Raw genomic sequence first — 13383 nt, forward strand, 5'->3', positions numbered from 1 at the left:
GTATAAAGAGAACTTAGGATTTTTCAGCATCCTTGCCATCTTGCCCTGATTTTGGTTAGGTAATTAAAAACCTTTGCTGAGATTCTAGTGGGATTAGCAGTGGTAATAGCTGCAGCCATGTGTTCCAGAGTCCCTGAGGACCGGGCACTTGAAGTAGCTTAACAATAGATCAGCGCATGCCCATTGACCAGAGATGCCATACTCAACACGCTAAGGGACTTCCTTCCAGTCACACGTGTCCATGTATGGACATATTCTCTTATTATAAAGACATCATGAGAGTCAATAGAAAGTTGGCAAGACTGATATTTTTAAATATCCATGACATATTAAGTTTTAAAGATCAAGTGGCACAGCAATATGAACTATGCAATCAATTTTAAAAAAAAACTAAATACGTGTCTATTCTATCTGTTATATCTATTATAAATATATAATATTCAGGAGGATACTCTTAAATCATAGCTTCCTCTGGGAAGAGATGAAAAACTATTAGAGATCACATAGAAGGTGAAAACAAATTTTCACTTCTACTCTCTGGATTACTCTAGGGAATGTTTGAATTTTTGTAATGAGCATATATGAGTTTTATAGTTTGCTTGAAATGTTAGGGAGAGTAATCAGAATCCTAATAAATGAATTGTTATGTTGTCCATGTCTATGTATGTGATTAAGTGTGAATATGCAGGTTTGGTTGCCCTAAACATGTATAGTATGTGCATGTACATAGTGTGCATACATATATAAAGTATGCATGTATGTAATTGACGACCATGTCAATTGTGGTATGTGCAAACACGTATGTATACATAGTATATACTTACATGGTATAAGTATACAACATAAATAAAATTACTTTTGGCTTATGTGTTACTAAATTCTATGAAGATATAAAATGTTATATCGAAATAGCAGATTTACCTTGGAACCTCCTGAAACACTTCACGTACAAAAGGTACCTGCTGACTTTTTCCCAAAGTTGAGATGATCCAATGTTTTACTTTGTCTTTATCATTTTACACTAAAACAGTATATACACCAACAACTTATGTAACCAGGAACTCTTCACTTAGAGCATATTCTGGTATGAATAGTGTTTGGGGGGAAAAATAATTAATATGGTATTTTATTTATTAGGCCACACAATAGCCTCTAGGTAGACGTAAGAGGAAATCTCAAAATCTGGACTTTAAACTCTCACAAAATACATTTCTACAAAATTGTGGGGTCTGATCTGGCAATAGCTGTTTGCTTTACATTTATAGCTAGCTTATTCTAAATTAAAATTGCATATAGGAAGAGAATTGCTGTGCCTTGGCCAATGCTGCACTAATTTAAATCATTCGATACAGCATAGTTCCAATGCAACAGGATATTGCAATAATCCTTATTGAATTACATACATTAAATGAGTGAACTTTAAAAAAAAATGGGTGAACTTTATAGTATGTAAATTATCTCACCGAAGCTGCTAAAAAAAAAAAAAGTTCTCTTTAAGTTCTTTAAAAGGGGGCAATTTATAATCTCTTTACACAAGGAAGGGTGTTTTCCTGACTGATGGCTCCTCTATTTCTAGCAATACCTGGAGGCAACCACCAGATCCCAGGGCTGGGAAGGAACCCAGTCCTAGGGCCCTGCAGGGGAATCCTGGCTCAGGACACTCAATTGTAGGGGAACGCCCTTTCCCAGGCTGCACAAACTCTTTGCTCTTCCTGCAGGAGGATTACAACCAGCTGAGGCCACTCTCCTACCCCAACACGGATGTGTTTTTGATCTGCTTCTCCGTCGTAAATCCTGCCTCTTACCACAACGTCCAGGAGGAATGGGTCCCGGAGTTGAAGGACTGCATGCCTCATGTGCCTTATGTCCTCATAGGGACTCAGGTTAGAGGCGGCGATGGCAGAGATGGTGGGGGGGGCGGGGGGGGAGGGGCAGGAGGGCAGCACAAAAGGAAAGACCCTTTAGGTGTCTCTTGAGCATCCTCTTTCACCAAGAGATAAGAGAGTCTCGGATATATCAATTCGATAGACAGCCCTCTGTCTCTGCTTTTTATTTTAAATAACAAAGTACTTTTTGAAGCAGACACCCTTCTCCAGCCCTGAGCCAGAGGAATGAGGTGGGGATGTCAATCACACTTACTACCTAATATTTTTCATATCTGAAATCTACAATTGCTTGAAAGTCACAAAATGGGTGTGAATGTCAAAATGACTCCAGCAGTCAGAATGAGCACCTGATAACAGGAGCTCCTTAACACCACTGGAGAAGGAAGACAGAAATTGACTCCTCCGTTCCCTTTAAACCTCCTGGTCTTACAGATCTTAGGAGGGAAGTTAAAAACAGATGTATCAGATAAACAAACCTGTGATTGTAAAAGGCTGTGAAGTGTTTTGAAAGCTAATAAAGTTCTATAATTTGAATTTCCAACAGTAAGCCAATTGCACAAATGTGTTCAAGATTGTTTCTACTTTTTTCTAGTTTTGAAAGGATTTTATTTTTTGCTATGTTAAAACTTAAATTACTATCCAAAGACACAGAAATGTAATAATACTGATGGGTTTTATTGTTATCTGTTTCATATGCTCCTATTTTCTATACATCATTTTATACTCTGACAAAGAGAAGTGTTCAAAAATGATAAAAGAAAAGTACTTCCTAGAAAAGATATGGACAGATAATTAACATATCCAAAACTCAGAGTAGAGTTAATGCTTCTATTCTGAAAGATAATTCTTTAAATGCAGTCTTTTACCTTAATTCCAGATGATAATGTTCGACCATATAGGTAAGGCCTACATCCCTGCTGCCAAAATATGTGACAGGACAGAAGCATCTCTGTGCCATTTGAGCCTGCTTTATCATCGGCGGGCACTGCATTGAGCAATCAGGACTAAACAAGAAGAAACCCACAAATTAGGAAAGCTGAGCAATGTGCTTATAAATGGACCTCTAATAGATGAATACATTGGTTTTTCTTTAAAATTCAAGTTCACGTTTACACCCATTCATGTATGCATAGGTTCACATACACAGTGAGATTTTAAAGCAACTAAAATATTTAATTAAATTACCAAAACTAATCCAAATGTATATACCATTTTCAAAGCAGTTCTACCTTTGAAAAGATTAACACGTATTCCTTGAGCAGACCCTTTGGGAGTTCCTCTTGAGGAAGTGCCTTCAGAGCCTGCAGTGACAGTCCTTAGAATATTCCAACAGAAGGCAAATCGTTATCCCCATGAGGGTGAAGACAAAGATGTATTCAGAGCCAGGAAATAGACTATTAAGAAATGAGTAATATAATTTCGGATCAAATGAGGCATCACTGTAAGGTAATAAGACCGATCGATCATCGTGCATTTCCTATAAGCGGGATCTAAAAATAAATAGGAAATTTCAAAAACACCTCAGACAACCTCAGGAGTAAGTCCTCAGCTCTCGGGGGACTTGCTTTTGAAGAAGAAAACACATGGAAAGTCTGCTGTTTACACTTACGAAGAAAACACTTTACTTTTTTAGATGTAACATGGACATGTGTATGTGCCTCCTTAAAGAAAAGTAAGCAACTTCATAGATCTTAAGAGGGAGAGGGGAATCTCTACCATATCACAGTTTAAAATACCTGGTTAGGTCTGAAAAAATATGTGAGCTGGTCACATGTGTATTTTTTTTTTTTTTTTGCCAGATTGATCTCCGAGATGACCCCAAAACCTTGGCCCGTTTGCTGTATATGAAAGAGAAACCCCTCACCTACGAGCATGGTGTGAAGCTTGCAAAAGCGGTAGAGTCAGATTTGAATTTAATTTTAAATATATGCTAAGAGAAGAATTTGGTGTATGATTTGGAATGGGTGAGCTCCGTAGGCTTTTGCTTTAAAGTACGTGTTCGTGGGTCTTCTGTCTGCTTCATGCTGTCCTCCCCCTGTTTTAGTTAGGCTGGAAGGGACCAACCATTTGGTTAGTGTTCTTCCCAGCCACTGTTGTCAGTTTCTTGTTAAGAAGGAAGAAAGGAAGGCAGGCAGGCGGGAAGGAAGAAAGGAGAAGAAGGAAGGAAGGAAGGAAGGAAGGAAGGAAGGAAGGAAGGAAGGAAGGAAGGAAGGAAGGAAGGAAGGAAGGAAGGAAGGAAGGAAGGAAGGAAGGAAGGAAAGAGAGAGAGAGAGAGGAAGGAAGGAAGGAAGGAAGGAAGGAAGGAAGGAAGGAAGGAAGGAAAGAGAGAGAGAGAGAGAGAGAGGAAGGAAGGAAGGAAGGAAGGAAGGAAGGAAGGAAGGAAGGAAGGAAGGAAGGAAGGAAAGAAGGAAGGAGAAAGAAAAAGAAAGAAAGAAGAAAGAAAGAAAGAAAGAAAGAAAGAAAGAAAGAAAGAAAGAAAGAAAGAAAGAAAAAAAAAAAGAAAGAAACAAACTTGGTGAATTTAAACTGCTGAAGCACTTATCATCTGATTTAGCAACCTTTAGAATATCCAGTTGCTGTTATTTAGTATGAATAAAGTGAGTCATTAGGTATATATTTGTATATCTCACTGCTTATTATCAATGTAATTCATTGAAATGACCCCATAAAAGGCATTTTGTGATTTCCTTGGGAAAAACTTGGATTAGCGTCTGGCAGGGTTATATCTGTTCCCCATATAATGAATGGCCACTTAGGACACTGGATTATGTCACAAACAGCATCTAGAAGAGTAACATAGAGCAGAAGGTAACCAGTTGGAGAATCCAAGTGGCTGCTGACAGAATAATATCAACTAGCTCACAGCTGGAACTGTTTTCACCAACCTTTCTTCATTCTTGAGAGCTTAACGTGAATGGTGATTCTGATGGGGAAATTACGTAAGACCAAATCTTTGTCTCCCGATTACCACCAAGATGTGTGTGCCAAAGCAGACAATAAAATGGGGACAAGTGGAGGAGCTGTTTTATACACGAAGAGGCTTTTAAATCATATTTCCATAATCTGAGTCCACCTCCTCACTGATTTAGTCACAAACCCACAGACCCGGGCCAGAGGTTTTAGAAATTGTTCTTTTTCTAAAGTAACTAAAGCTTCTAGGGGTTTCTGGGGGGCTCAGTCGATTAAGTATCTGAATCTTGGTTTCAGCTCAGGTCATGATCTCATGGTCATGAGATCGAGCCCCAAGTTGCACTCCAAGCTCAGCCTGGAGTCTGCTTGAGAGTCTCTCTCTGCCCCACCCCCCAGCCCTGCCACTTGCGCTCTCTCTCTCTCTCTCTCTCTCTCTCTCTCAAATAAATAAATAAATAAAATCTTAAAGTGACTAAAGTTTCTAAAGTAACCAACCCTGCAAAATGCATACACTGGGCAGAGAAGGAGTCACCCTTTTAAACCAGTCAAGTAGAATATTACCTACAAATTCATGAACAAAGATGTATGCATTTCTCTTCTTAAAATGTTCTTATAGGCACCATGACTAAGTGATACACTCAAACCGAAGTGAATTAAATAGAATTATGTTTTTATGGTCGTGATACATGAGAAAGTGTCACAAATTGTTGAGACAACACTTCCTACTTCTGTGAATATCATGTCATAACTACCAGTATGAGCCATTCATTGAGTTCTTAGGATACTAAGCACTCTGCAGGCTCGGCCTCATTTCAGCCTCCAGGTAATTTTCTGAAGCACATAGCGTGTGTCTCATCTTGCAGGTGAGGAAATAAGAGTCTTGGGGAGATGAACATGTTGGATTCGTGCAGCAGTTAATCCCCCAAGCAACTCTAATTCAGATGTGGGGATGTCATCCTTGCGTACCTGACCATGGTCTCCTCCAACCATTTATTTTGCCTTCTGTAAAATGGATACATGTCTATAGGTTCCTCAACCTCTTCCTCACACATTCAGCTTAACTTTCTTCCCTAAGGGACACCTGGGTGGCTCAGTGATTGAGCATCTGCCTTTGGCTCAGGTCATGATCCTGGGGTCCTGGGATCCAGTCCTGCCTCAGGGTCCCTGCATGGGGCCTGCTTCTCCCTCTGCCTATGTCTCTGCCTCTCTCTGTGTGTCTCTCATGAATAAATAAACAAAATCTTAAAAAAAAAAAAAAAAAAAGAAAGAAAGAAACTTCCCTCACTAAGGCGCATAGACAAATAACTCCACCAACAAGTATATGTGATTTCCAGCTATGCATTTTTCACAACGAGGAGGTCCCCCGGGAGAATCAGCATTTTGCAGGAGCTTGGTCTGTGTGCCTCGCTTCTGTCCTAGCGCCACCATCATGTTGTCAGTGTCCTGGCCTAACTTCTCATTTAGGGGGTTGTTTTTCCCTCTGAAAAGAAGTCACTCCAAAGCCTCCCATCTTGTTTCATACTAATTTTAGGAACAATGGCTGAGTTCACCACTTTATTGCCTTTTGCCAGTTTCTCCTAGCAACTGCTCTCAGATACAGAGAGAATCATGTTTAGCTTACGAAATCCAATTTAGAAGAAATCCAAGCAAGAGTTTAACTTGTTTCATCACAATACATGTAATTATAGAGATGCTTTAAGTTTCTCTGCTCCCTGACTTTCCTTTCAAGTAGTTTATAATAACAGCTAGTATCTATGGAGTGTTTGCAGTGCGCTAGGCTTTATGCCAAGCACTTCACATGCCTTGTCTTAATTAATCCTCACAGCAACCCCCTGAGGTGTGTGTATTATTATTTCCACTTTCCTAGAGGAAACTGAGGCCCAGAGAGGCTAAGGTCACACTGCTAGAAAGTGGCAGAGCTGGGATATGAAACTGCTTTTCCCACTATGCTCTTCTTCCCTCCTCTATTCTGAAAAGAAACCCTTAGGTTTGGGGCTTCTTTTTTATACACTGAAGCCCCATATTTTAATGTGCGCATTCTTCCCATAGTTTAAAAGCTTTGCACGTTAAAATTTCTCATATCCAATTCCTTTTGCTCAAGACTTTTCAACTTCCAAAGCATTTTTCATCTATCATCTCCTTTTAGCCTCAAAGGGCATTTTATTTTTAAAGGATATTTTAACATCATGCATATTTACAATTCCTTACACTTGTCAAAAGTCAACCACATTTACATAAATATTTTGTATCAATTGATAATAAATATTCATCATTATCCCTCTACTTGTTTTATTCTCCCTCTTCCTGCCATTATTGCATCTTTTAATCTCCAGCCAGCTTTCCCCATTTGCGCACATGGCTACTGCTACTGGGTGTGCTTGTCAGTAACTCACTGACCACCTAGCATGTGCAGGACACTTTGCTACACTTTAGCTCTAAGAATATAATTCTTTGTGCATTCTCTTTCCCAATACCATTTGATGCAACCTAAACATGATTTTCTAAGTTCCAACTTCCTAAGGTATTTCTTGACAAAACATTTTCCCTTTTGCAGCCTTTGGCCTCTTTTTGCTCTGCTATCTTCTTCACCCTGTGTCTTTCTTACTGGTTTTCTCACTGTTTGTCTTTGTACCTATTTCCGGCTGGCTTTGTGACATGCATGCACCAGTGGGTTTAAAGCAGCAAAATTACTGCAGAAATCCTGTAATCTATGTTCAGATACCTTTTTTTTTTAAGATTTTATATATTTATTTGAGAGAGAGAGAGAGAGAGAAGGAGGGAGAGGGAGAGAGAATCTGAAGCTGACTCCACACTGAGTGCAGAGCCGGACGCGGGGTTTGATTCTACGATGGCAAGATCATGACCTGAGCCGAAACTAAGAGTCGGACACTTAACTCACTGAGCCACCCAGGCACTCCTCAATATTCAGTCATCTTAATCAACTGGAATCTTTAATACCCACCTACTGACTGCAAAAGTCACCGTTAACCTCCTTGTTTTCTGTGCTGGCCATTTCTTTCTTCTCTCATGGTCACTGAAAATTGATTGGTCACTTCACTGCTGGAGTCTGGGTTGCAAGAATGAAATGCCTTCCTTCAAGAGGCCCATGGCCCCTTCCCTCATGTCCCCTGCATGAATACTTAGTACTGAGGTAGCAGAGATGGGTAGTGATGGACACATTCAGGGAAGGAGGATTCAGAGACAATTTCTCAGAGCCAGTGACATCTGAGCCAGGTTTGAAGGATAAGGACGAGTTTGTCAGGTGGACAAAGTAGGAGACTAGGAAGGAAAAAATTCCAAATAGAAAGACAAGTGCATGTAAAGGCATCCTTTAAAGCATAGAGAGTGCATTGGCAAGCGATGAGCCAGATTTCACTCACAAATGCTTTCATCAGTCTACATGTGTATTTTTAATGTGATTTAGTGGCCGACATTGAACAACGGAAACTTTCCATGAAGATACACACTTCTGGCTTCTAAAAATAAAAAATCTGAAGGTCTGGCAACACTAGGCTAGGACTTCATCAACTGCAACCTTTAAACAGTCTTTTTTTTTTAATATATTTTTTTAAAGATTTTATTTATTTATGATAGAGAGAGAGAGAGAGAGAGAGAGAGACATAGGCAGAGGAAGAAGCAGGCTCCATGCCGGGAGCCCGACATGGAACTCGATCCCGGGACTCCAGGATTGCGCCCTGGGCCAAAGGCAGGCGCTAAACCGCTGAGCCACCCAGGGATCCCCTTTAAACAGTCTTTTAAACAAGGAACATACTCTTCAATTTGTCACAATCCCCACCACTCCATATTACCAACGCTCAAGCAGTGCACTCACATTATCTACCCATCCCTGAGCTGGCAATCTCTGCTTTATAGCCTTACCAAAAAATCAACTGCAAATCTATCCAGCCTAGACAGATTTTTCCTCTTTGAGCAATTTGTTATGATGAAATTTATCTCACAAGCTGTTGGGTTCTTTTTCCTTTTCTTGGCTTTCAAGTTGCCTATACCTTTCCTAATTCTTAAAAGAGAGTTCTTCTCAGTTATTAGCTTATTGTTTAGATGCCAGCTTATTCTGTTTATTTCACTAATATTTTCTCTTCTCTCCACTTATAGGAAATGCCTTACTCTTTCTTTTCGTCCTCTCTCAACACCCTCACTACATCCAAAACAACATCTCGATTATTTCATTAGTTCTTTTCCTTCGGCCACATTTTTTTTTTTTTTTCATTTGGTAGATGGCAGCCTCACAGAGTGGTTAAGACTCTGGCTTAGGGGACAGACAAATTCAGACCTCCGATATTGTTTTAGCTGTGTGCCCTTCCGGAGGTAACTTCTTCTCTCTGGCATCAGTTTTTTGAGCTGCAGATGAGGGTAATGACAGACTCACCTTGCAAAGCTCTTACTACCATTAAGTGAACCAATGAAACATGAGGTCCAGCTCAGCAAACTATAGTTGTTGCTAAATTCATGTGCCTCTCAGATGCATCTATGGCTGGGGAGACCTCTTTGCCTTTATGGCTTCCAGTTACACTCTATTTTATTCTATAACCTGTCCTACCTCCACAAGGACAACCTGGAAGAAGGGGTAGTTTTCCTTCACTCAGTTGGTCACTGTGGGTTTTGTTTGTTTAATTTCTTCTTGTCAGACTCTTGTATGTTCTGCACATGCCTGATAAATTTCCCAGCTTTGGGATGATAAATTTCAGCTCTAACAAAGCTATGAGAAACATGTTCTCTCAGTTTGTATTCCTCAATCTCTGGGTTTGCTTTTTTTATTTCTGGAAAAGAAATCATCTTGACAAAGTATGTCACAGATTGCTAACATGTATATCTAAACAAGGATCCACAAATCCTGAGCTCTTACAGATTGTTCTAAATATTTGACTATGTAGGTCACTTTGCTCCAAGAGGCAGAGGAAGCTGTAAGGAAAGTCATGTTTCCTTGAGACTGTTTTCCATCTCACCCTGTGGAGGTCATAAATGAGGTGGCTTATTGTCAGTCATGTCTATCACATGGCTGTGCCTTTTCCCTGAACCAGGGTGAAGTCTTCTCTCTGACCTTCAGAGCACCTGATACACGGTTAACAAAATACTTGCCTCATACTTGGATTCTGTTTCTCACACAAATTTCCCAAATCGCACCCAAAATCTGTGTGCTACTTTTCCCAGAACCATCAGTCCAAAACAATGTTACATTAATACAGTTACACAATAATCCCCCAATCCACAGTTTCATTATCTTCAGAAATACCTGAATTGAGACAGACACATTTGGGCTCCTTCTCCACCTTCGAAAGGCAAACCCTACCATGCTGTTAGCAGCACTCTGGAGTGAGGACGACACAGCGCCTCTGCCCACCATACAGGATCAGTTGGCTCAGAGCCCCACATGTGAACTGAGCCCAGCTCTCCTGTAATTTCTGAATCAAGTGGGGCTTGCCATCTTAGTGGGGAGGCACTCCAGATAGAATGGCCCCACCTCACTCTCTGGGTATGTTTTCAGGATGACAGAGAAGAGGTAGCATATGACAAGCGATCATTCAGCTGACATCTTCACTAGAGTGGTGTGCATTTCACATGTGCATAGCAAGCATTGGCTACAATCCCAAAATGTAATAGATGACATTTCATGACATTATTAGGAAAATGTTCTCTATTTTTTATCCCTCTTTTGCACCCAACTGTTTTTAATGATTTTAAAAAGCCTTTTTCTTGTGGGGGGGCCGGATTTCAGAGGTAGAATGTAATGATTCATCAGTTGCATATGAAAAAGCTACATTTTAATCCAAAGGCCAAACCATGATTAAAATGAAACCATAAGGGCAGCCCGGGTGGCTCAGCAGTTTAGCTCCACCTTCAGCCCAGGGCCTGATCCTGGAGACCCAGGATCGAGTCCCGTGTCGGGCTCCCTGCATGGAGCCTGCTTCTCCCTCTGCCTGTGTCTCTGCCTCTCTCTTTCTCTGTGTCTCTCATGAATAAATAAATAAATAATCGTAAAAAAAATAAAATAAAATAAAATAAAATAAAATAAAGCCATAAAATAGGCTTTTAATATCCAACATCTTTTCTGTGGGTATTTTCCTTTAACTCATACAGTATCTATTCCTTTTATGGGGGAAGTGCATAGTATGTGGACCCAATCAGAAAAACTTTATTTCATGCTTAATTTTTGACCAGCTCCTTGCAGAGTTGAGTGGTAAGGGTGACCACCATAGAACAGAGAAAACACACACCAAGTGAGACCCAGATTCTGGTCTAGTTCTTCCACTTTCTGGGTGGGGGCCCTTAAACAAGTCATTTTATCTTCTGGGGCAGCTCCCATATCTTAAGTGAAACTACAAATTCCTACAGTCCACTCATTGCAAACTGGCTGGTCATTGCCACAGAAATCACACATTAGTGTCTTGGTTGGCTCACAGAATATTTTTTAAATTGGTAATTATTTTTTTAAAAGAGTTTATTTATTTATTCATGAGAGACACTGAGAGACAGAGACATAGGCAGAGAGAGAAGCAGGCTCCCTGCGGGAAGCCTGATGTGGGACTTGATCCCAGGACCCTGGGATCACAACCTGAGTGGAAGGCAGATGCTCAACCACTGAGCCACCAAGGTGTCCCTAAAAATCCAATAGTCCAACTCTACAAGGATGGGCAACAGTGAACCATGGCAACAATTGTCCAAAGCTGAGTAAGACTACCAACTCTAGAGGGGGTGTGTGTTTCAGGCCACCACATTTTCCACCTGTCCCTACTGTCTGGCACCCACTCTGCTTTCCTCATGAACATAAGCTACTGCAATAGGCATGTGATTTTGCTACTCTGCTTTACTCACATATCTGCTGTGGCTTCCAAGGGCTCACCATCCAACTACCCTCCTGTGAATCTTCTTTAATTCTTCAGTTATTCGTATAATGTGAAGCATATAATAAAAAGCATTTCTCCAGATGTCCTTCACATTAAAAGGCCTACATCATGTCATTAGCTCATACCAAGCTTATGAGCAATTAAAACCCTGAGTCTCCCTCACACGAACAATCTCATGAATTTGACTGCCAAACATGGTCTGCTCTGCCTGCCTTGCTATTCGTTAAATGAGAAGCTATAGTTCTGAACTGAATTCCTATATTTCTCAAAAAGATTTTTGTGATTATCAAATATACCATAGCATGAAATTGTCAAAAGCTTTGAAAGAAAATCCTAAGCAAGAACAAAATATTTTTATCATTTAAGTACACATAGAATGTATACTTAACAAGGAGGGTGTCCCCTCAGTAAATGTATTTTATGATTTTTATTTTACATGTTTTGGGTTTTTCAACTCCTTAGAAACATGCCTTTTAAAGTATGTTAAAACCAAATAATAATGTCAACTGGATATTACCTTGCTGAGAGATACTTCATCAGAAGTGCACTGTAGTGAAGAATGACCTATCAAACCTTATCACCCGCTCCCTTTCTATATGCTTTCCCACCAAGTTGACACTTTGCCTTCCCGCATACAGAAGGAGATACATTTCACTTGTACCAGATTTATACATTCCGCATTCCGCATGCATATGAAAGGCTGCTAAAAACAACATCATGTAGCCCTGTTGTTCGCAAACTATATTTAAACAATATCGCCGCTTTTGAATCCTCACGCAGTTTTTACATTTGTTATATTCTTACATTAAGAATGAGTGGCTGCGGATCACTTTCAGAATTTACTGCTTAAGCTTTTCACTTTCAGAATTTACTGCTTAAGCAAAAGCAATCCACAAGCATTTATTGCTAATATCAGGAAGTAAAACATAAAAGTTAAGATAGCAGATGCAAATGAAAATGCAAAAGAAACCACAACAACAGTCCAAACCAACCCCGGGCTGTTTGTGGCACAGGCCTCAGTAGCACTTGGCTGGGCAGGACACTGAACCCCGCTCTGCTTTTCTTTTTTCTTTCCCTCTCATGCCTTTCTCTCTCCTTTATATATATATATATATTTATTTTTTATTGGTGTTCAATTTGCCAACATACAGAATAACACCCAGTGCTCATCCCATCAAGTGCCCCCCTCAGTGCCCATCACCCAGTCACCCCCACCCCCCGCCCACCTCCCCTTCCACCACCCCTAGTTCGTTTCCCAGAGTTAGGGGTCTCATGTTCTGTCTCCCTCCCTGATATCTCCCACTTATTTTTTTTCTCCTTTCCCTTTTATTCCCTGTTACTATTTTCTATATTCCCCAAACGAATGAGACCATATAATGTTTGTCCTTCTCCGATTGACTTATGTCACTCTCTCTCTCCTTTTTTTGTGTTGAAGATCGGAGCACAGTGCTACTTGGAATGCTCGGCCCTAACTCAGAAAGGTCTCAAAGCGGTTTTTGATGAAGCGATCCTCACCATTTTCCACCCCAAGAAAAAGAAGAAGCGCTGTTCTGAGTGTCACAGCTGCTGTTCGATTATCTGAGGCTGCGGGGCCGGGCCTGCGCCCCACCCGACGGCGAGGGCGGGGTGGCAGCCGCCCTGAGACCTGAGACCGAGCTCAAGCCACGCAGGAGGCCAGGCCCGGGGAGGAAGCCCCTTGCCCGGGGCGGGGGGGGGGGGGGGGG

The 13383-nt window shown here is 40.8% G+C and overlaps 1 protein-coding gene across 1 annotated transcript in view; it reads left to right on the forward strand.

Moving 5' to 3' along the window:
* Positions 1 to 13383, forward strand: part of RHOJ (ras homolog family member J) — a 77186-nt gene extending 63803 nt beyond the window's left edge. Inside the window, exons 3-5 of the mRNA XM_025442672.3 lie at positions 1719 to 1883; positions 3686 to 3781; positions 13095 to 13383. Of these exons, the coding sequence (XP_025298457.1) occupies positions 1719 to 1883; positions 3686 to 3781; positions 13095 to 13241 (408 nt within the window). The 3' untranslated portion in view covers positions 13242 to 13383. The remainder of the gene's footprint in view (positions 1 to 1718; positions 1884 to 3685; positions 3782 to 13094) is intronic.

This window comes from Canis lupus, chromosome 8, assembly GCF_003254725.2.
Source record: "Canis lupus dingo isolate Sandy chromosome 8, ASM325472v2, whole genome shotgun sequence".
NCBI classification, from domain to species: Eukaryota; Metazoa; Chordata; class Mammalia; order Carnivora; family Canidae; genus Canis; species Canis lupus.